We start from the raw sequence: 21,193 nt of genomic DNA on the forward strand, positions 1-21,193 counted from the left end.
TTGGCTGCAAAGATAAGGGTATCCATAAGGAGTGATTTATCAAGTTGTACATTGACATGAGAGCATGTCCCATAAGGGTTATATCACTTAGCCTTCTTGAGGGGACTCGCCTTTGTAATCATTCGTGGATCTTTTAGCTTCTTGCTGGCTGTGGAACCCTCAGATATGTTACCAACTAAAGTTAATTTGTTCAGCCCTTTTTCTTGTTGTGTAGGTTCTGCCATTGAAGAGAGCTGCAGGGCAGGCTTTGGAAAACTCTGAAAATTATGTGCTGTACTAGTCTCCACAGCTGTTGGTTGATTCATGGTGCTCGGAGGTGTTGCAAGGAGTAATAAAGGCGTCTGTTGTTGAGTTTTTGGTATGATTTCTTCCCCCTCTGCTTTGTCTGGTTGCAGTTCATAGAATGCTGTTCAGAATGGACTATGTTCTCTGACCTCTGCCCTTAGCTAGGGACCATAGGATAGCTTATCTTTTCCTTCTAATTTAGCGTCATCAAAAGGAATAGTCTGACAAAATGTTGCATAATGGCCCAATATGCCGCATGAATAACAATAGTGAGATAGACGCTCATATTTAAAGTCGATCCAGATATTCTTTCCCTCCAATCTGATTAGTTTACCAGATTTCAGCGGTTCTTTGAGGCTTATTTCCACTCGTGCCCTCCCTATTTTGAAATTGGAACCTTCTTTATGCTCGAGGTTCACCTGCTGTACCTGGCCAAGGTGCCGAACAGCTCTGGCTATCATACTCTCGATGCATCTTTCCAAAGGAAGCCCCGGGACTTGCACCCAGAACTCACTAGTCGTGAAGTCATAGCAATGGAGAGGCGTATTTGGCATCCAAGGTTTTACAATCACGAAATGGTTGCCAAACAGCCAATGGCCATTATCTATGATTCTTTGCCTTTCTGCTTCTTAATTGAATTTGAAAACATAAAGACCGTCTTCACGTTGCGAAATTTGTACATGATCATTGCGCCAGACGCGCTTTAACGTAGTCTGAAATGCTTGAAAGTTAATGGATGGTTCGGACAGAATTTTACCCACTAATATTAAGTTGCATTCTTGCAACTTCTCCGGCGGTACTTTGTCATCCCAGACATCCACTTCTTCTTCGGACCAGAGTCGGCCAAGTTTGTTACAAAGCGCGGCGAGATGGGCATCTTTCTGTTGCTGGGATTGAGTCATATCTAAAATTGCCGAGTCAGAGCAATAGATGCGACATGCACAGCTCCGAAGATGTTACCCATAAGAGATCCCAGTCGCTGGGCCACCAAGGAGACCTAAGGAAGAAATTGGGAACTCGAAGAGGATAATCGTCAATTACAGTGGAAACTACACCATGGTCGTCAACACTAAGGGAAATGGGCAACTACATGAGCAAAATGAGCAAGGATGGCGGGCAGAGAAAGACAGCTACTTCAATGGTGAGAGGGGAATCATCATCTACCGAAATGGGAATGAAACTGGGTAATGAGATGAAAGAAAGAAATCGAGGGCTTAGAAAGGGAATCGAGGGTTTGGTTGAAAATGGAAATACCCAGAACAGAAATAAACTCTAAATTTTGAGAGAGAAAACTCTACATGTCGAGAGATAACATGGCTCCTTTATAATTCGGCTTATAGAAGGGAAAACTCGTGTCTTTGTAGCTCAAAGTGTGACTAGACCTCATTATACTCTTGAGCGATAGTTGACTGACGAACCCGTTGTTTCGTGGTATTTCACCTTTTAAATAGAAATGATTTTTCTCGTAAATGTCGATGTGCTCGATTCGATCCTTTATTATTATTTGCATTGTGGAGTTGTAGCTATTGGTGATTGTCTTATGCCCAGTTTGGTTCAGCATTCCCAAGGGGCTTTGAGCCTCCAAAGCCCATTGGGAAAGATACTAAGTGTTTGATTTAGCATTTGGAGATCTCCTTGGCCAAATACTTGCCTTTGAAATGCTGAAAGCCCAAAGTAGGTGGTGATCTGCTTTGGGTTTTTAGCATTTTGGAAATGCGAGTCCACCTCTACCGTTCATTTGTTGACTTCTCTTTGTTTTTTGTTTTTTTGTTTTTTTTAAGTGAACATCTTCCCCATATCCCAACCGTCGACAACTAGATTTGGACACCGGCAAGGCTGAGGTCTAGAGAACCTAGATTTGGCCGTTGGCCAAGCTACCTGAGGTCACACGACCTCATGTAGCCTTGCCGACGGCAAGATCTTGGTTCATGCAACCTCGGCCAGCCTTCCTGGCGGCCAAATTTGGTCGTCGATGGTTGGCCCGCCGTTGATCAGCGATGAAGCTTCATTGGATTTTATTTTTATTTTTTTTAAAAATAATAAAAGCCTTTGCAAATGTTGGGTTTACCAAACAGTATTTACACCGAAGTCACTTTCCAATGCCCTTTAAATTATAATTTGCCAAATGTTCAAGCATTCCTGAAAACTTCATTATCCCAAAGGTATTTGCATTTTGGCCAAAGACATTTCCCCAAAGCCGAACCAATTGGTTGCTTCACATCCCATAGAATTGTCTTTCATCCTAATAGAAATGAGTCTCCCAAACGGGAGCTGAGCTTCATTTTTTCCTCCTCTTGTGGGTCGGAAACTTGTTTTTTGAGCAGTCTTTGCTCGACTCGCACGAGCAAGTCGCCGAATAAATGGAGTATGGTGAAGTCTTGAATACAAAGACCACTGATGCTGGGTTAAAACTTCATGGGAATCACGTTTACTTGACCTCAACATCTGTCGTAGGCAAGTTGCGACGACTTATAGACTATAGTTAGGTAAGATCTTGTGAAAAACAACTAGCATCATGCTCGTGTTTTGTCCAACATTTTACACGCGATCTAACAAGTTAGTTGATATAGTAAGTTGAAAGACGACCGACTAAGGTTGTCACATCATCTTTGAGTGGAGCGATCCTCGATCGATCCAGCGTGTATAGGCGTGAATAAAATTCCTCGCACAAGATTGGCAGAAGTTTTCAGTTTTTCAGTAGGTCTTTAAGAAGCTGACGCTGCTCTATGCATCAGGGCTATATATGGAGTATCACCTGCCGAGCTTGGTGTTTCGGTAATGTCATGTGCAACAATAAAATGCTGTGAAGCTTGCTTTTAGGTACTCGGCATGGTTCATAATTTGTTATGTTTAGGAAAATGAATTTATTCGACAAGATTATGTGTGATATCGTAATCAAGATATACTGAGACAAGGTTCGGGCAAGGTCAGTTGTCCTCCTCCGAAACCCATCTAAGATTACCAATCCAACCCAACTCTTGTGGCGTCAAACCATATCCAACTTTAGTACCTCAAAGGAACATGAACAGAGAGATGCTTGCGATGAAGTAAACCAGAAAGCAACTCATGTGGAGTGAGGGAGCACATCCGGATGAGGCAGAACAAGGGCTTACAGTGGCAAACTTCCATAACTGTGGCAATGCTATGAATTGAACAAGCCCGACTGGAAATTCCTGTGTCTCCGGACTTACCAAGAATCTATACTCTTCCCTGTAGATAACTTTCCTTGAGATTTTGCAATGCTTGCTTGATTGAATCCTCATCCTGACTGGAGTACTTCAGGCATATCAAACGCTGAGCTACATGGTACACCACCTGGAGAGCATTATACTGCTCATAGTTCACTTCCATTCTCTTCAGTTCCTGAAGAATTTGTTTATATATAATTACTTCGGTCCCAGTATGATATAAAAAACAAAGGTAAAATTCAGTACAAACCACATATAAGGCAAAGCATAGAGCAACCTTTATTTATTCAAGGAAAAGATTCAGTGAAACTGAACCACGGGGATCTGGCGAGCCCCTGCAGATAAAACCTAATGGCTAGATTTTATTAAGACTAATCAGCTCCAATGATGAATAAGAAGATCAGTTGAAGAACCTTCTGTGTGATCCTTGATATGATGCCTCTGGCTGTATCAATTACGGATCTTGGTAGCCCTGCCACCTCTGCTAACAGAAGGCCATAGTGCGGTACACGTCGCGGACCATCCTTGAGTTGAAACTAGCCCAGGAAAAAGGTGAAGGGGTTGGTTAATCTAGTGTAAACTTAACAAACAAGCCTCGAGGCGATTGAAATATCACCTTGAAATCTAAGCGATTACAATTTATGTCAACATGAAAATGCAGAACTTTCACATTTGGATAGATGGTTGCTAATTCCGACAGGCTCTCCATGTGAGTCGCAAATATTGTATACCTGAAATATGAAGGACATGTTTCAGCGGAAAAGCTGTGGTCATTCCTTTTTTTTTTCCACTTTTTTGGTGTGTGTGTGTCAGGAGAACATAGAAAGTATCACTGAAAAATTATAATCTGTCTAATTTCAGAGAAAGCATGCATTATAGGCTCATTAATTCCAGACAACCCAACTAAGACATTTTATATGGAACTATCCGGAAACAGTTACTAGGCCATTGGCATCCTATGATGCACAGTTCCTACTAGTTGGTTCTCTTATGCTTCTTAGTTGTATGCCAAAAAATTGAACAAGTATTTTCATGAACTCTACAGTAAATTAAAAAATTACTGGTTTCAACTGATTAAGGTCTAGTCACCCATCTCCATGTGCTTTTGCCATAAAATGATGCTTACGCATGCTAGCCATGTGCATGAAAGGTGGAAGAGACAGCATAAGAAAAGTCTGCGGTATGAAAATAGCTCCCAGAAAGTGAATACTCTGTGTAGACATCCGTGAAAAATCTTCTTTGCTAGCCTAAAAGCTATGAGGAAAAGTTCCGATGCTTACGCTTTTACTGATAAGAGAAACTCACAGCAGCTCCATGCGATGGCCAATCCATCAGATGAAGATGTCGCCCTCCCAAGTTCATCCATGATGATAAGACTCCTATCAACAATCCCATCTGAACCTATCATATGGATCAGGGAAAAAAGAGCAGCAAAATGCACATCTTGACAGTAATGTGAGATCACCTTGGAGAGAGATTCTGCATAATAAAAGCAGTCTCCTTCATCTCTGTCATAAACTGCAAGAACAGAACTTACTGAGAATATGATGCTTTACACTCCAAGTAAGAAAGATTTCTATTCTAAGATGGTAAAATGAGCGGCTTTTGGGGCTTTAGTGCAATTTTTCATAACAAACAATTATACAGAGTAAAATATTATCTCACTTCTCCTTTTGCAGCAAGTTTTAAAGCACAATCCTTCTGTCCTGGTTTCTCTTCCAGCAGAGCATATAACAAAGTAAAAATGCTTACTCTATCTTTTGTAAATGCCTACTCTATCTTTTGAAAATGCCTTTGAAATCATTAACATGATGAGGGGACCGAGCAACAATTTGTAAAGGAGCCAGCCTTTCTCCATGGAATATTAGCTTTCCCTTTTACATGGATCATTCAAATGAGGTTGTTTTGAAAGCTATAATGTTAAATTAATTTACTGGAAAACATATGCCGGCAACATGGATATAAGAAACTAAAGCCAACCAGATAGGCTACTCGTAACATTTCCCTTTGCATCCTTTTGTGAGGTACTAGTGGCGTGCATTAAATGTCTATTCATCCTTCCTTCCCACGGCCATATCATGGGATAATCTAGTACATCCAGAATAACCAGACAATGGTTCCAACGGCCCCTTTCTCAGGCAGGCACGGACGTGAATTAACTTTTGAAGACCACATCAATCAATTCAGGGATAAAACAAGTTTAGTCAAACATGGGTAGCAGTTCACGTTTTGCTGAAAATGGAGCCATTCTACTAATATTGAAAACAAGTTCTAGTAGAACGTTTTCTGTTGCATACTCTATGAGTAAATCAAATAATATATTCTATTCCACTTCTCAAACCAATTGGGATTGTGATTGTGTTAGCACTTCTTATCATATCATGTCATCATAGAAATAACTTCAATTATGTCCAGAATGGCAGTAGGCATATTTTTAATAGACCAGTCAACATGCCCTGTTGTTTCACTTTCATAATCTTGTTCATATCACGTCAAAGTTGGGTTTCTCTTAGTTTATCATGTCGTATCCAAAATTTCCATCCCTAGAGCCACGCATGACAGTTTTTCATGTCTTGCAAAATGATCAAACTAGATTGAAATATGACCTACTTCGGATACAAGCAGCCATTTACAGAGAAGGTTTTTTTACTCAGCGCCTGATATTTTCTTGTCATTGTAGAGACATCATCTGAATGAGCTGAAACATACCGTACTAGAGTTTGATTCCAAATTATCCATTGAACCCATTCTTGTGAATATACGGTCAACGACTTTTATAGTTGAGAAACGAGCAGGAACATAGCAACCAATCTGAGCAAGAATTATAATCAGGCACACTTGCTGAAGATAAGTACTCTTCCCACTCCTGAAAAATCAAGTGCCGGAACAAGTTCCAAGTAAGGATATATTATATCTTGAACATTTTATCCAGTCACCTTGCCTGGTTGACCCCTGTATATCTTAAAGCAGGAAATGAGTAGCAATCGGATCCAAGGAAATCAAAATCACGTGAAGATAGCAAGAGATGCCCATGGCTACATTTGTACTCACAACTGTAGTTTACAGGCTTGTGGTCTATACGTGTTCCTTTAAGGTTGCTTAAATATCACGACAATATGCTTATATCCTTATGTCAGTTCGCATAGAAATTGGCCATTCTTTCATGCTGGCATTTCCTTTCATGCCTAGAGTTGGTAGAATTGCCTGTCAAACCATCTCCTCTAGGATACGACATCCTCCCTTGACTGAAGTCCTCATTAATTCCCCTTACCTTTTCTTTTAGAAAGAATACTTGGAGGTTACTTAAAGCACTTCAAGTTAGGGCTACATCTTCCAAAAATGGATGAATAGCCCTCAGACTGATACATGTAAGGGTACTCAAGACCGTGTGAGTTACAGAGCTAGGCTTGTAACTTATATGCATAGTGCAACTTCTAAGAGGGATATCTCCTAAAAAATAACAAACGCAAACTGTCAGTGTCAATGACTATAGGCATTCAAGACTAGTGATCTGATCTTATGAACCAACCTACTTTGATTTTTGCACCTAGATGGCTAGAATTCCGTCTAATGCCTCAGAGCAAATGTGAATCTGCATTTACACATTTCTAGGGGACGTGATCTACAAAGTTTTGCCCTATCAGAGACATGACTGCAGCTTCTAGATCAGAAAATACAGTAGGAGAATACATTCTCTTATGAATTAAAGGTCGGAAAACCTTTAGAATGAAAGAGAAGAAGTACTGTGTTGAGAGTTTCTTACATGTTAGGACCCGTGACAATCACCATATTTGATGCCTCTGAAAGGAAGATACTGTTAGGCTGCCCAGAGATAAGACGGATAATGTTTAATTAACTCTGCATAGCTTGACAAGGATAATGGAACCAAAACCTTGCATATATTCCCTGAGTAGAACGGTAAAAATAAGAAAAATAACTAAGTGTCATGCCTCCCAAGAAAACTAACATACAACAAAATCATTGTGTATGCTTTCCAGGATAGGGTGTCTTCCTGCATCTACAGCCAGGGGACCATTTTCTGTCAGTCAAACGACCACAGTCAAGAATTTTCCAGCTGCATCAATCGGATTAATATATCTAGTTGTTACATTAAGTGCGTGAGGTTACCTGTAAATTGTGGCCTAGAGTACCGATCAACAGGTTTAGTAGATATGCTATGGGCAAATGAATTAACAATCATATCTAAAAGGCACAAAACTTCTGCAAGTAGTGTAAGGACAGAAACATTCTCCCGTATGGCATCTAAAAGCACTGCATAAACATAAAGATACTCTTAGGGGCTTACAGAAGTCTGCAGCTTTATACAAGATAATTCTCACAATATGAAACGTAAAAAGTAGAGATTTAAAACTGTGATTGTCAAGCGGAAATAATTTGAGAAAGGTAAGCGCTGGATACACAACCCATATGATCATGAGGTTAACTAACTCATTTTATTAAATTCAACCCAAATTCCTTATGGAAATGATAGTGGAAAAAACACGGATCAATAAAAAAATTTGCCACTGAACGTGACGATAAAGCAGATCATGTTTCTGTCGATAGCATCAAAATGGTCCACATTTGCTTTGATTTAGAACTAGTTGGTATAAAACCAAATTGTTGTGGTGTTGAGATAGGGAGAGAAGCACATGAAACAATAGCAATGAAAACAAAGCTTCTTGACAATAAATATCTGAAGCTTATGACAAAAATTAAGTATATAACTTGATTCTATTAAGAACCTTCCAGGCATATTTCCGTTCGTATGAAGCATTCAGCTGCAGCAGACTTATTCCGCACATTCAGCTGCAAGATCATGCCATTAGGAGAAATAAGTTATTCTCCGCAACTTAATGCATAGTAAACGGAAATGCAATGAACAAAGTGAAAGCAATTGGCAACTGACATCAACCTTGCTGCTGACATGAGAACAAATTATGAAACACCTTCAATGTCCACAGAGTGATCAAATTGAAAATTTCTTTGTATTTAGTACATGATACTGGTTTTGTCGTCAATGATTGATTCCATACTATGTCACAAATCAACAAGAAACTTCTTCCACTAAGATTTTTCTTTAATATCCTCATCATAGAGTTCTTGAGGATAAGCTTGGGGATCATTTGCTGGAGGCTTGAGGAACGTTTGCTGGAGGCAAGATTTAAATCTTTACCAGCATATGATGTAACAAACTTCAAAGTGACTCCCTCTGCAGCATGTTATCTCGACTCTCAGATTCATCGATTTACATTAATAGTATAACAAAATCCATTAATGGATATTGTCAACTCCAATCTATGAGGGCTCTTAGAAAACATTAGCAAACTTCAGATGCGCAAGATAATCCCGTAAGGGACATCTCCATTTATTTGCAAATATTCTCCTTAATTTCCTGTTGATGTATGATTGTGAGAGATTGCTGAAGGACAACTTATAACTTCTGGTATGTCTCATTCATTTATTGAGACAAATCTCTCTTGAAAAAACTATCGGTATGTCTTAAATTAGGACTTGATTGTGTTGCAATGAAAGAAACTAAGGCGATTCGTTTCTGTTAGATATGTAGCGTCAGTCACTTTTTAGATCTGCTAGTAATACTTTCATCTTGATGCAAATGCTAAAGCTGAGATCTTGGCAACGCCATGCTTGTATAATTACGCAGGTCCAAGTTTGAGCTTGTCCATGTCCCCATCCTCCCAACTTGCAAAGCTGCTCGTTCATTGACTCCTTATGAAAATATCCAAACTTCTTTCATATGTTTTATTTCTTCTATTTTTAAGGTCTATCAGATAATCATGTCATTTTTTCTCCAGTGGGTTCTTCCATTGGATGACTATATCGTAATGAAATCAATCTCGCTAAAGAATCTTTTGTGTCTTCTCCTCCATGTCAATCTGTAACTTGTGGTGGCAATTTATGTGAGCACAACAGTCCTTATTGCATTGCCATTTAATGTGGCCCCACTCCCTGTAGGGTGTTCACGCCACAGCTTTGACTGCCAGTCATTGGCTAAACCACACAGTGTGCAAACCACAGTGTCTAAAGTAAAAAAAGCATACTGATAAAAGGACTTTGGTAACAAGTGCCCCAGGGCACTTGTCAAACACCCAATTCAGCCGAATTTATTATTTCCAATGCGTTGTACTTCTAGAGTCATGCGTAATTAGGTCCTTGGAGATTAATAAGTTTCCATGTTAATCATGGTTAATAAATACCCCACCTAAAACACTATCAAAAGTACCATCCCAGAGTTAAATACAAGTACAAGCTTTTGGTTATTACTCACCGAAGCAAGTTCAAGGGTGGAGCAATGAATGTTGTTCCCATGCTTCACGACCTGATTTGATAAAATCAAGAGGAGAAAGATTTCAGATAAAATTGGAGGACATGTATCCAAGAAAAGATAATGAGATAAACATAACCTGTATGAACTTGCTAGGAAGCTTTCCTTGAATATCCTTCTGTGGAATACTGAAGTAAAAGCCTTGTCTATTGTTGAAAGGGAGTTTTAGATTTGGCAGTTTAAATTCTTCACGATACTTAGTTGCAAGGTTATGTATTGCTGTCAACAGTGGACTTCTTTGTCAGATATGTAGGGCACATCAAAAAAGAAACTGACAGAGAGGAATGTAGGTAGAAAACAGAGAACCTTCACTCGTGTTGCAAAATGATCTCCTTGCAATATCCAGCAAGCCATCTATTCCAGTCTTGACAGCAAAGCACTGCTGTGTGCGGGCAACAAAAGGAACCCTTGCATGAAGCACTTCTTCATCGATCACTTCCCCTATCCTGAAAAGGATGAAGCTTCTTTCTAAAAATATGAAGCCAGAGTGATATGAGAACGTGAGATCACTTCCACCATTCTGAAAAGGACTTCTTAGTGAGATATGTGAAAGACAGTGATACAAGAAGTCCACAGAGGCAAACGCACAAAATGAAGATGAAAGCAAAGCACAGTCAATCAGGATCCTATGTATCTAGCTAATATGAATGTCTTCTTGAGAAAGGGAGGGCTACAGGCATTACCAGAAATATATGATCAACAGATGGTGATTACCTCTTTCTAATTGCAGCATACTTCTGGTTCTCACATACCGATTTGTGAATGTTCACCAGGAGAGAACTTTTGGCTTCTTTTAGAACCTGGATTCATGCAATAACAAAATATAATTGTTTGCATACTCTGAAAAATGGAAAAGTACTTGGTAACAAAATTATATTACCGTGGAGAGTAAAGGCAAAGCATCCAAAGCAGTTTTAAGCAAAATAATGCTTGATATCAACAGTTGGCTTTTTCTAGCATTATCAAAACCCAGACTTCCACTTGTAACCTTCTTCAGCTTGAAACAAAAGTGACATAGTATCCTATCTGATTGAAGACAGCAGATGACCCACACGTAAGCAAACCAAAAAAAAAAAAGGTATCTGCAAGCCCCGAGTTCTATCTTTTTTCTTTCTGGTTCAATTTGTGGCTACTAAATTTGCACTTACCGGTCTCTTTTGGGAACTTGCGCAGGACCTGAGAGAGTCCAAAAAACAGCTGCTCATTGCTCATCAGTTCATCCTGCAGAGATCACGACACAATGCACATTATGCAGATAGTAATATGATTTAAATTTCACAAGGAAATTATGGAGACGACAGTAAAAAATGCAGAATAAAACATTCAGAAGGAGATCATCTTAAGAGAAATGAATGCAGATTAACAATTGAAGATGCCAGTCTGTCCAATTATCCAGCTGGCAGACAGTGCCAGTTTTAATAAAAATTAAAGACTGACCAAGCAGTCGAGACGAGCATTCATAGTATCAATATCTTTCAATGGCTGCAGCAGGTTGGCCCGGAGAAGTCTAGTCCTGGATCGAAGTTCATTGCAATGTTACAATAGTGGAAAGTTTGAGCTATTCTAGAATAAGCTTCACAAAAGAAATCCATGTGTGACATCCATGTTTATAATGCCCACATTCCTGCATGTTTTCAATTATGCACTTCCCAAATTTCACAACATCAGCCAAACTTTGCAACTACATCACTTCCTCACTCTCACAGTGAAGATGAAGCCTCAGAAGGCACCCAAGTTTCAGATTTTTGTGATTGCTAAGGGCAATATCTGCAGCATCAGATATGGTCATACACATACCCTCCAATAGTCTTTGTTGTCTTTAGCATATGAAACAAGCTTCTCTTTTTGTTGCTTGTGCCCAAGAGGGAAGAATGGAATGGATCGATAATTTCCAAATTTTGGACACTGCCATCACATAAACACAGCAGAGAACTTATTCAAAGAAATGAAATGTGACCATGCAAAAGTCATTTGATTCCTGTATTAGTTGGAAAAGGTATGAAACTGGCCTTTTTATTGGCAAGCTAATTTTTAGATGAGATTCTTCCTAAATGAAGAAATCACACATAGACTAAACATGAATTCATCATCTGGAGGAATAATACCTAGTAGCGTCAATGTTCATGTGATCAAAGGATCCATTAAAAGTTACCTGGAAAAAGTCAAGTTTCTCGAGTAAATTTGGGAATTTGCATGTCAAAAGAGGTTGGTTGAGTAGTATGTGCTCATAAATGTACATTCATGATCAAAGGACTGATACTGTCTAAATGATACTCAAGTGAAATTTGACTCAAGAATCAGACTAAGAAAAGCAGTTTGAACCATGGAAGCAGATTTCTCAAAACAGCAGAGGATAAGAGATGACTTGAAAGACAAATTGATATCTTAGGGGTTAACGAGTTACTGTAAGAATGGTTTCTAGTCATCATGCAAACTCTATATAGAACTTTCTATATAATGAGAAGAGATACCGGCAGAGAGTGGTTGGTTATTATCACGCCTTTCTCTGCTTCAGTCCTGCTCAATACACTGAATAAGTGACTTGTTTGAATGCAGTTATCAAGAAATTACCTGGTAGAAATCTTTACACTCTGAAGTCCTAGGATAACATAGTTGAAGAGCTGATTATAGTCAGATTAAGCAATTAAAAGGCTACACTGACATGACTGTTCTAACTATTAAGGAACTCAATGAGAATAATAATTGATCTTTTGGATCAAATTGTCTTGCCTTTTGACGTTGAGACTGCTTTAATTCGGTTCTAAAGAAAGCTACATGCGTGTAGCATCTAGATCTTTCCTTCAGAGAAAAAAAATGAAAAAATGGTAAAAAATAGTAAGTCCTACTAGCTAAATAATGAAGGGAAGTATCTACCGATCACCGTCTCACTGGATCTTATCACAACAAAGCAGTCAGCTATCAAGAACATCAATCTCTGAAGGTATAAACTGAAATCTGGGGACATATAAAGTTCTCTTACAAATCCATGACAGTTGAACACATTCTTCAGTCAAACTAAGAAACTATCAGTGCAACTTGGTGATGTCATCTGCTTGGCTCGATTAGAGAAAAATTCTTTCACAGGATGGTACATCTGATTATGGTCAAGGGGATCATCAAGATTTCACCTCTTACATAAGTGAGAAAGATCTGTTCGTTAGATCTTCTGCAACAAACACACAGCAGATTCTTGGAAAAGCATAGAGGTAATGCACTCGCTTTAGGAATACCATTTAATAGTGGCTGCTGCTGCCGCCAGGCAGAGATAATATTGCTTATAGTATGAATCCGGACCAAGTGCCGATGGCTCCTTTGCTGCCAAGTTCTTAACCAGCATAGCTCCCTGGAACATCGACGTGTAGGGGAACAATCCCACGGACAAATGTACGGCGTTAGTGCCGCATTCTGTTATTGTATCGCTTTACAAGACAGGATGTCGATCTTAACCTTAGTGTCATCGAAGCATCCGCGTGCCATCACAACCTGCAAAAGCCAACACAATATATCTTCTCAGAAAGTGTAGTCAAAAAGGAAATACAGTAGCAAGGCCATATCTGCTACTATACCTTCCTGACTGAAGGATAAAACCTATCTACAAGTTCAGAAACTCCAACCATGCCGTCAGGCGCAAGCTTATTCGGTGAAACGATAATCGCCACCGGGTCGTAAAACTGCATCAGAGTCTTCGTGTTTTGGTATGAACTACTAGTCTCGATATACTGCGAGAGATGTAGCGCGGCAGATCTCAGATCGAAAGCAGCAACTCCAACCTGTGCAGAGAGCGAGTGCTTACGATTAGAAACGATGGCAAGCTCACACCGACACAATCATCTGAGGTCTTTAATGTAGTCGAATCCATGAAGCATGACGTCTCCGCAGGATTCATCAATAGAGATCATCAAAACCGCATACCGCCGACTCCAGCCATTGATCAAATAATCGAAAGCCTAGATAAGCATCGCTCGGTTTGGAACAACGAACTTCCAACCTTCTGCCGTATAACATAGACATAAAGCGTTTGTGACAGCTTCGTGTCATCACTACCGAACGATCATTTCAGGCCTTTCACGTTCTATTTGAGATTATCATCGAGAGCGACGTGGAGTACCGAAGCAGTAGCTTCGATTCTCCTCCGATCTAACCTCATCGTTCGAACGATCGCCGGACACTAATGATGCGTTTTTCCAGTAAACCGCGAGCGGACCTCGCCGTCACCGGCGAGTCCATGCGACGGAGCCGCGGCTGCGATTCGTCGATCCTCCATCGCATGCACGGGAGAAACGAGAGAGGCGCGTGAATGGAGGAGAAGACTGACCTCCTTGGCTCTGTTCTCTATGAGACCGATCACCATGCTCGATCTCTCCTCGTCCTCCATGGCTTCTCGATCGAACGAAAGCGATGGAGGAAACAGCAGCAGCAGCTTCGCCTGCGAAAAAGTGCAGAATGCGCGCCAACTCGTTCTCCGCGTCTTGTTTAAACGGTTCATTTTTTTTTTTTTTAATTTTGGTTTTCTGTAATTTATATAGATTTTCTCATGTGATGCTTCAGTAATAAGCAGCGGCAGCGGCATATTGAATTTCGTATATGAATATGTTTGATAAGAGCTCCGGGGTACTAATTAAGTAATTATCGGGCCAATTTTAGAACTGAATGTGCACCCACAGTACATGAATTATCATACAAAATATAATTAAAATGGAGGGTTAAACATTTTAATGTATATACAATAAACAGTACATTTAAAATTAAATTGTCAAAGTACTTAATAATTAATTGCTATACAGATAAAATTATTTTGGATCGTAAAATTAATACCATCTCTCGGATACATATGGACGGTAAATACTTTTCTCTAGTAATTACTATAAGAAATTTTTTTAAATTATACTTTTATGTTAATGGAAAAAAAGAAACTTCTTAAACACAAATTGATTGAGTTTGGATGGTAGAATAATGAAGAGAGTGGCGATGAATTAGAGAATATACAATTTACTACTTTGGAAAAAACATAAATTTTTTTTTATTAAAATGAAGATAAGTTGTCATTCTTGCAATTGAGAGTAATTTTTTAGGTAGAATACTCGAAGACAACTTTGGAAGAACATTTTGCTCTACCATTTTTACTTAGATACCGTTAATACAAGTAAGATGATTTATGTTACTGTGTGCTCCAGATGAATATTATATAAATAATATTAAACAGATGAATAATTGGTAAATAAATCAACGAGATATTAAACTAAAAATTTCATACCATCCGGTTTGATTCCGGTTTCCAACTTTTGGGTTGGCAATTGATTTGGACCGGAGTCGATTCAGATCGAAGTTCGGTTCGGGTTTAGAAACGAACCGATCTCTTTCCCCATCCGGAGCCGGCGGCTCCGACCCGAATAAAACGATAGAACTTTCGCTCTCGCGGCCGACCGACCGCCCCGTCCCGTCCCGCCCGACGCAAAAGGAGGAGCGGATTTAGCAGAGAGAACTTCCCGCCGCCGCTGCCCGCGAATCTCCGGCGACAATGCGATTCAGGAGCTCGCACAGGCTCCCGCTCTTCCCTCACCAGAAGCCGCTGCGCTGCCTGCACCAGCACCGCCGGTTCCTCGCTTCCTTCTTCGCCAAGAAGCTAAGCGGCTCGGCTCAAGCCCGCGCGTCCTCCGATGGCGGCGCCGCCGGCTCCGAAGGTCAGTCCGAGAAGCTTCGCTTCCCGCGCGTTTCATGCGCCGGAACTCATATTCGCGATGCATTCGTCGCTCATTTTTGCTGCCGTTTGTTGTTATTGTTGTTGCTGCTGCTGCTGTCGTTGTTGTTCGTGATGGTGGTGGTGGTTGCCGTCGTCGTCGCGTTGGGCTGCAGGGAGTTCTTATCTGGTGCCTGGCGCTACGGTCGCTACTCTGCTCATGCTCGGTGCTCTCCATGCTCGTCGCCTCTACGACGATAAGAAGGTTTGGGGCTTTTGATTTAGTGTTTTGTGCTTATATGGAGCTTCTTTCTCGATATCATCGTTCTTCAAGTGCCTTGAAAGTGGAAGAAGGTCGAACTTTGTTAGCTTATTAGCGGTTGAGGAAAAATTTCGAGCTGTGCTCTTATGGTCTTGGTTGCAGCATGCGAATTAGTTTGAAGGGAATAGTTTTCCCGACAGATTCTGAATACATCCGGATTCAGTGTATTCAGATTCTTTGAAAAGCCCTTTTTTGGGTTGTGATAAACATTCCGAGTTTTCCTTTGTGGTGGTGGTCTTTGTTATAGGTTGAAGAGGCAAGAGAAAAGGGAATTGAAATTGAATTCCAGCCAGATGTAAAGGTATTAGGCTTTCACTTCTTGGGTGGCTTGTGTCATTTCGTTCATCAAGGTGGCGTATGTAGCAACTAAATTTTTTACAATCTTCTCTGTCCCGGTCTGTTCTAGGCCACATTTCTCAGGTTACTACCTCTCAGATCCATTTCAAGATTTTGGGGTTTTCTGACTAACGTGGTAAGGAATTCAAGCATATCCTTTGCTTTTATTTCCTAGAATATCTTTATGTTCTTGGGAGTTGGGGCACTTGGCTACTGTCATTTGGATTGGGTTTTGGCCTGATAAGGTACTCTGAAGAGCCACCGTGACACCTTAAATCCCTTTCAGTTTTTACTGCAACCAAGGTGAATGACTTCGAGCCGTTTTTTATTTTAATCACATGAGAAGGTGATAGAAGAATAGTTGCCTTTCTGTTCCCTTTTTCCCTCTGGTACTTTTGACTTCTCAGAATGTATTCATATCAGTCTGTCTTCTCTATATGCCGTTCTCCACAGTCAACTGTTCTTCCAAATTTCCACTTAGACATCTTTTCCAACTCATGAATTAATGGAAGAAAATCTTCTCAGGAAGTTCCTGTATGGATGCGGCCTTATCTCTGTAGAGCATGGGCTCGGGCATTCCATTCAAGTATGGTTATCTGCATTCCATTTTAAATGTTTTGTTGATGGATTAGTATGTAGTCTTGTAGCTGTAGCAACTCTGGTGCTTGATTATTTGCAGTAATTTTGGCTGAAATTCTCCTTAAATGGACAAAACTGACTTTGTGTGCTGAAAAAACTAAAACCAATTTTTATTTCAGATTTAGAAGAAGCAGCATTGCCTCTTGAAGAATATTCTTCTTTACAGGAATTTTTTGTCCGTGCCTTAAAAGAAGGTTCAAGGCCAATTGACCCTGACCCAAAATGCCTGGTAACTGGTAACTTTTTCCTGAACATTTTATCTATACAAACCGTTGGCATCTTCAGTGCATCTGTTACTTTTCACCATGTCTAAATTTCCTCCCTTCAATCGTAGGTTAGTCCTGTGGATGGTACTATTCTACGATGCGGAGAGTTGAAGGCTGCTGGGGCTATGATTGAGCAAGTCAAAGGTCTTTCCTACTCAGTCTATGCTCTTCTCGGTGCGAGTTCTTTCCTTCCAATGGTAGCTGGAGGAAAGACCAATGAAGACGAAGTTGAAAAGGAAAGTGTTACTGAAGAGGAAAGGAAGAAATCATGGTGGAGAGTGTCGTTGGCCTCACCAAAAATTAGGGACCCTGTGTCGGCATGGTAATCATGTTAATGCGTCTGGAAAAAAATCCATTACATGATTGAACTGATGGAGTGTTTTAGTTGTTCACATACTTCTGTGGAATTTAATGTCCTTCAAGGAGGGAAGGGGAGGGGGAAGATTTGAGTTCAATAAAGTGAGTTGGTGGTACTGACTTGTATTCAGTTAATGGAATAAGTTTGAAGAGTAAAGTGGGATGAGAATTTTTTATTTTTTTTTCCTCTGGTTCAAATTGACTTCACGTACATCTTCCATCTAGTGCTCATCTGATGGCTTCCAATGAGCATGAGGATTGAAGAGAATGGCATAGAACATGGTTATTGGTCATTGGTTTCTTGAACGGGCTTAGATTCTAGTATTAGATGACCTACATATCGAGCTTATGTCATAATGATTTTGATTGGTTGTATGTCTCTATTAACTCACTATCAGAAGAGTAGTTTTTTGACCTTTGTGATGAATCATTGCAGTCCTATGAAAGGCCTCTTTTACTGCGTAATTTACTTGAGACCTGGTGACTATCATCGAGTCCATTCACCAGCTAATTGGAATGTTCTAAGTAGGCGACATTTTTCAGGTATCTTGATTCTCTTTGTTATTGAATTGATATTGTCGGTTCCAGCGATTTGAGGAATTTTCTTCTACAGTGGCCAGTTTTCTGTATGACATGTACACATGCATATCAATGATTGCTTGAAGCTCCATATTTGTCACTATTTGTTAATAAGTTGCAATCAATTAAGTTAATATGTTTCTTTTGATGGGTAATACTTGTTCTTTACCTATTGCAGACGCTGTTAATTAAACTGTCTTTGCTTCCAGGCCGTCTATTTCCTTTAAATGAACGTGCCACAAGGACAATAAGGAACCTGTACGTGGAGAATGAGAGGGTAATTTTCATCTGGTTCTTGATATTCATGGTGGAAGTTAATATAATTTTTTTTATAAAGAATTACCATTTGCAAAGTTACAATGATATCAAAAAAGAGTTGGCCAGACTATTATAGGACTACATGTCTGTGAGGTCTGTATGTCAATATTCGATTCATTGGGAGTGTAGATGAATTGGGGAATAGCGTATTGTCTGAAACTTTTCAGGAAACCATGTGATAAGTAATAGTAATGCAAGGAACAATTCCATTAACTGTGCTTTGGTGTTGGATGTGCAGGAGCATGCAAAACCTGTAGTGAAATTATTGATGACGGTCTACCTTTGGGAAAGCATTCTTTGTTAAGTCGAATAAATAGACTGGTCGAGTATTCTGGATTCTACAAAGTCTACGTGTTATATGCTACAAGTTGAAGAAATTAGGATGAATTCTGCAATCCTTATCTTTTTAAAAAGATAAGCATTGCTTTTTGGGGGGCCTGGGAGGGAGGGGCTGGCCTTGTGTGGTTGGCAAGGAAGGAGAGATGTAGGCATATATGCGTGTGAATGAAGATCTCCTTGGGCTGTGTTTTTTTCCTGACCCAAGTTGGACCGAGTTATTTGGCCATTTTAGCTCTTTTTTCCTTTTATTGACCAAAGCCTCTACCAATTTAATACTAGGTTTTTGTCTCACTACCCGTGACATATTAAAGTCATGAAAGTAGTTTAGTAATAACTATACTTAACAAGGAAATTTAGGCCAGAACATTCTGACTGGATATCACAACATTGCTATAAAATGTAGTTATGTATAGTTTATGATTGTTTGTACTTTTTAAGTTCCTTGGTACATTCGAAGTGTCAGTAGGGTTTCACTAAACTTAAAGAGAGAAGGGATACTGGTGGCGTATATCAGCTCAAAGGCATTGCTTTTACCTATCAAGAAGTTTTTTCAAGTGTTTCTGTGAATGTAATATAAAGTTGCACTGTCTCCTTACATCGGGTTTTCCTTGGTATTCCCTTCCTTTTTTCTGAAAAAGCCCTGGCTCTAAATGGTATGGTACCAAACGGTAAAACTCATTAGATAGTGAACTATCTTGTGTTCTCTTGTTAATAAGAAAAATCATTAAAAGCTTCCATGATCTATTCTGCCTTGATATGGATATAAGAAAAATCATGAACACAATTTTCATGTTTCCAGGTTGTTCTTGAAGGTCTCTGGCAGGAAGGTTTTATGGCACTTGCTGCTATTGGTGCGACAAATATTGGATCGATTGAGGTTGGCTAAATAGTGACCTTTCCATCCCTCCTCTTCTCCATTTGAAAAGGAAAGAATATATTTAGGCATTAGATAAGCACAAAAGTATAGTTCAAGGAACTATTCCATGCAAAAACTTCTAGTCTTTTAATATCTCAACTGTTAAAATAAAGCTTTGCAGCAGTGATTGTGTCAGGGAAAAAGTCTACTGCATATGTTTTGTGCTGAGAATTTAAAGTTTATGGGAATATGTCTCCGCTTAGATAACTGCAGATCTGGAACATTATTATGCTTCATGTAGTAATGGATGTTGAGAAAATGATTGGCTGCATTTGGCTAAAAGCATGTTCTGTTGTTTGCACTGCCTGGCCCACGTCTCATTGGCGGAACTTTGCATATTGCAGCTTTATATTGAACCTGAGCTTCGCACAAACCGGCCAAAGAAGAAACTACTGCAGTCAGAAACTCCAGAAGAACGGTTTTATGAACCTGAAGGTGTTGGAATCATGAGCAAGAAAGGGGATGAGGTTAGGAATATCTCAAACCGCATCCTGCTTGTATCATTTAATCTTTGCTGCTACCATTTAGTGATTGAAAAGATGAATTTGCATGTCGATCCTCCTAGGTATAAGTTCGTGAATTTGGCGAGATTGACTATAACACATTTCCTCTTTTCAGATGGCCGTCTTTAACATGGGATCAACAGTGGTTCTGATCTTTCAAGCTCCAATGACAGAATCACACGAAGATGATGACCCCTCCGGTTTTAGGTTTTGTATCAAACAAGGCGATAGGATTCGTGTAGGACAAGCCCTAGGAAGGTGGAAGGAAGGATCTGCATGCTGAAGTATGACCATGGGAGCACTCGTCATGTTTTATTAAGATTGCTCTGACTTGTTTTTGGGTTTTTTTTAATCCCAGTGAACCATGAGATAATTTTTCTTTCTTGACAGCGAACCATGCCTCAGTTTGTGGTTGAAAATTGCAGCAATTTCTTTGCAAACTCTGCAATTTATTTACAGCTAGTTTAAAAGCAATTTGCAGTGGTCAGCTATTCTTGGTACGACATTAGCTTTCGCTATTTAGTGATTTTACATAAAGTGAAGTTATTTCTGTATGCACGATAGCCAACACCACCATTTATAGCATGAGACTCTTCAAATTTGACATATAGGTAGGTCCGTTGGACACAGGTGGATCGGATTAAAAATCATCAACTTCAAATTGATTAATTTAACTTGTTTTAATTCATTTCTATATAATGCATTTAGCAACTCATGCTAGATTTGACTCATAGTTAAAATACTCATGTATTTAACTCAATCTAGTAATGTGAGATAGGGTGAGTAAGGATGATAGGGAGTCAAAAGATAAGGTGGGCATAATTTATTTAATGGACATATTGTCTCAAACTTTATCACTCTAAACTCATTTATGACTCATTTACAAAATACAACGAATCCATGTAACAATCTTACTTATCAAATATGAATTAAGAAATGAACTAATGACCCACGTTGAAAGGGTTTGCATATGGGACCTCCCTTCGTCTCACTGCATTCCCCTTCCCTCCCCTCCCTTCACTCTCAATCAATACTTTCACAGCCTTCCCGGTTTTTCTGTACATGGAGAGACAGACTCGAATAATGACATGCTTCAATACGGCTTCCCCCATTTATGATTTC

At 39.7% G+C, this 21,193-nt stretch overlaps 2 protein-coding genes across 2 annotated transcripts; one reads left to right on the forward strand and one right to left on the reverse strand.

Moving 5' to 3' along the window:
- Positions 1-3,232: 3,232 nt before the first annotated feature.
- On the reverse strand, positions 3,233-14,194 carry LOC104443672 (DNA mismatch repair protein MSH4). The gene is made up of 24 exons (XM_010057178.3): positions 14,135-14,194; positions 13,386-13,589; positions 13,267-13,302; positions 13,050-13,162; positions 12,291-12,336; positions 11,925-11,971; positions 11,617-11,724; positions 11,257-11,332; positions 10,968-11,040; positions 10,700-10,845; positions 10,534-10,619; positions 10,126-10,265; positions 9,899-10,038; positions 9,763-9,813; positions 8,219-8,282; positions 7,602-7,745; positions 7,445-7,512; positions 7,237-7,295; positions 6,183-6,339; positions 4,939-4,991; positions 4,754-4,852; positions 4,090-4,204; positions 3,887-4,009; positions 3,233-3,648 (listed from the first exon to the last, which is right to left on the reverse strand). Exons 1-24 carry the CDS (start codon positions 14,192-14,194, stop codon positions 3,484-3,486), a joined length of 2,373 nt encoding a protein of 790 aa, XP_010055480.2. The 3' UTR covers positions 3,233-3,483.
- Positions 14,195-15,234: 1,040 nt separating this feature from the next.
- LOC104443673 (phosphatidylserine decarboxylase proenzyme 1, mitochondrial) lies at positions 15,235-20,574 on the forward strand. Its single transcript, XM_010057179.3, has 12 exons — positions 15,235-15,500; positions 15,673-15,761; positions 16,066-16,119; positions 16,225-16,290; positions 16,680-16,740; positions 16,913-17,022; positions 17,128-17,381; positions 17,853-17,959; positions 18,205-18,272; positions 19,452-19,529; positions 19,913-20,035; positions 20,187-20,574. Exons 1-12 carry the CDS (start codon positions 15,338-15,340, stop codon positions 20,352-20,354), a joined length of 1,341 nt encoding a protein of 446 aa, XP_010055481.1. The 5' UTR covers positions 15,235-15,337; the 3' UTR covers positions 20,355-20,574.
- The last annotated feature ends 619 nt before the right edge of the window (positions 20,575-21,193 follow it).

Source organism: Eucalyptus grandis, chromosome 5, assembly GCF_016545825.1.
Source record: "Eucalyptus grandis isolate ANBG69807.140 chromosome 5, ASM1654582v1, whole genome shotgun sequence".
In the NCBI taxonomy this organism is placed as follows: Eukaryota; Viridiplantae; Streptophyta; class Magnoliopsida; order Myrtales; family Myrtaceae; genus Eucalyptus; species Eucalyptus grandis.

Excerpts from the sequence above, each read along its gene's own strand:
- LOC104443672 (XM_010057178.3), bottom strand. The coding sequence starts at position 14,194 with ATGGAGGACGAGGAGAGATCGAGCATGGTGATCGGTCTCATAGAGAAC. Across the intron at positions 9,814-9,898 it reads TTCCTAGCAAGTTCATACAG|GTCGTGAAGCATGGGAACAA; the intron begins GTTATGTTTATC and ends TTATCAAATCAG. Across the intron at positions 7,513-7,601 it reads CTCTAGGCCACAATTTACAG|AAAATGGTCCCCTGGCTGTA; the intron begins GTAACCTCACGC and ends TTTGACTGACAG.
- LOC104443673 (XM_010057179.3), top strand. The coding sequence starts at position 15,338 with ATGCGATTCAGGAGCTCGCACAGGCTCCCGCTCTTCCCTCACCAGAAG. Across the intron at positions 16,120-16,224 it reads AATTCCAGCCAGATGTAAAG|GCCACATTTCTCAGGTTACT; the intron begins GTATTAGGCTTT and ends GGTCTGTTCTAG. Across the intron at positions 18,273-19,451 it reads TGTACGTGGAGAATGAGAGG|GTTGTTCTTGAAGGTCTCTG; the intron begins GTAATTTTCATC and ends TCATGTTTCCAG.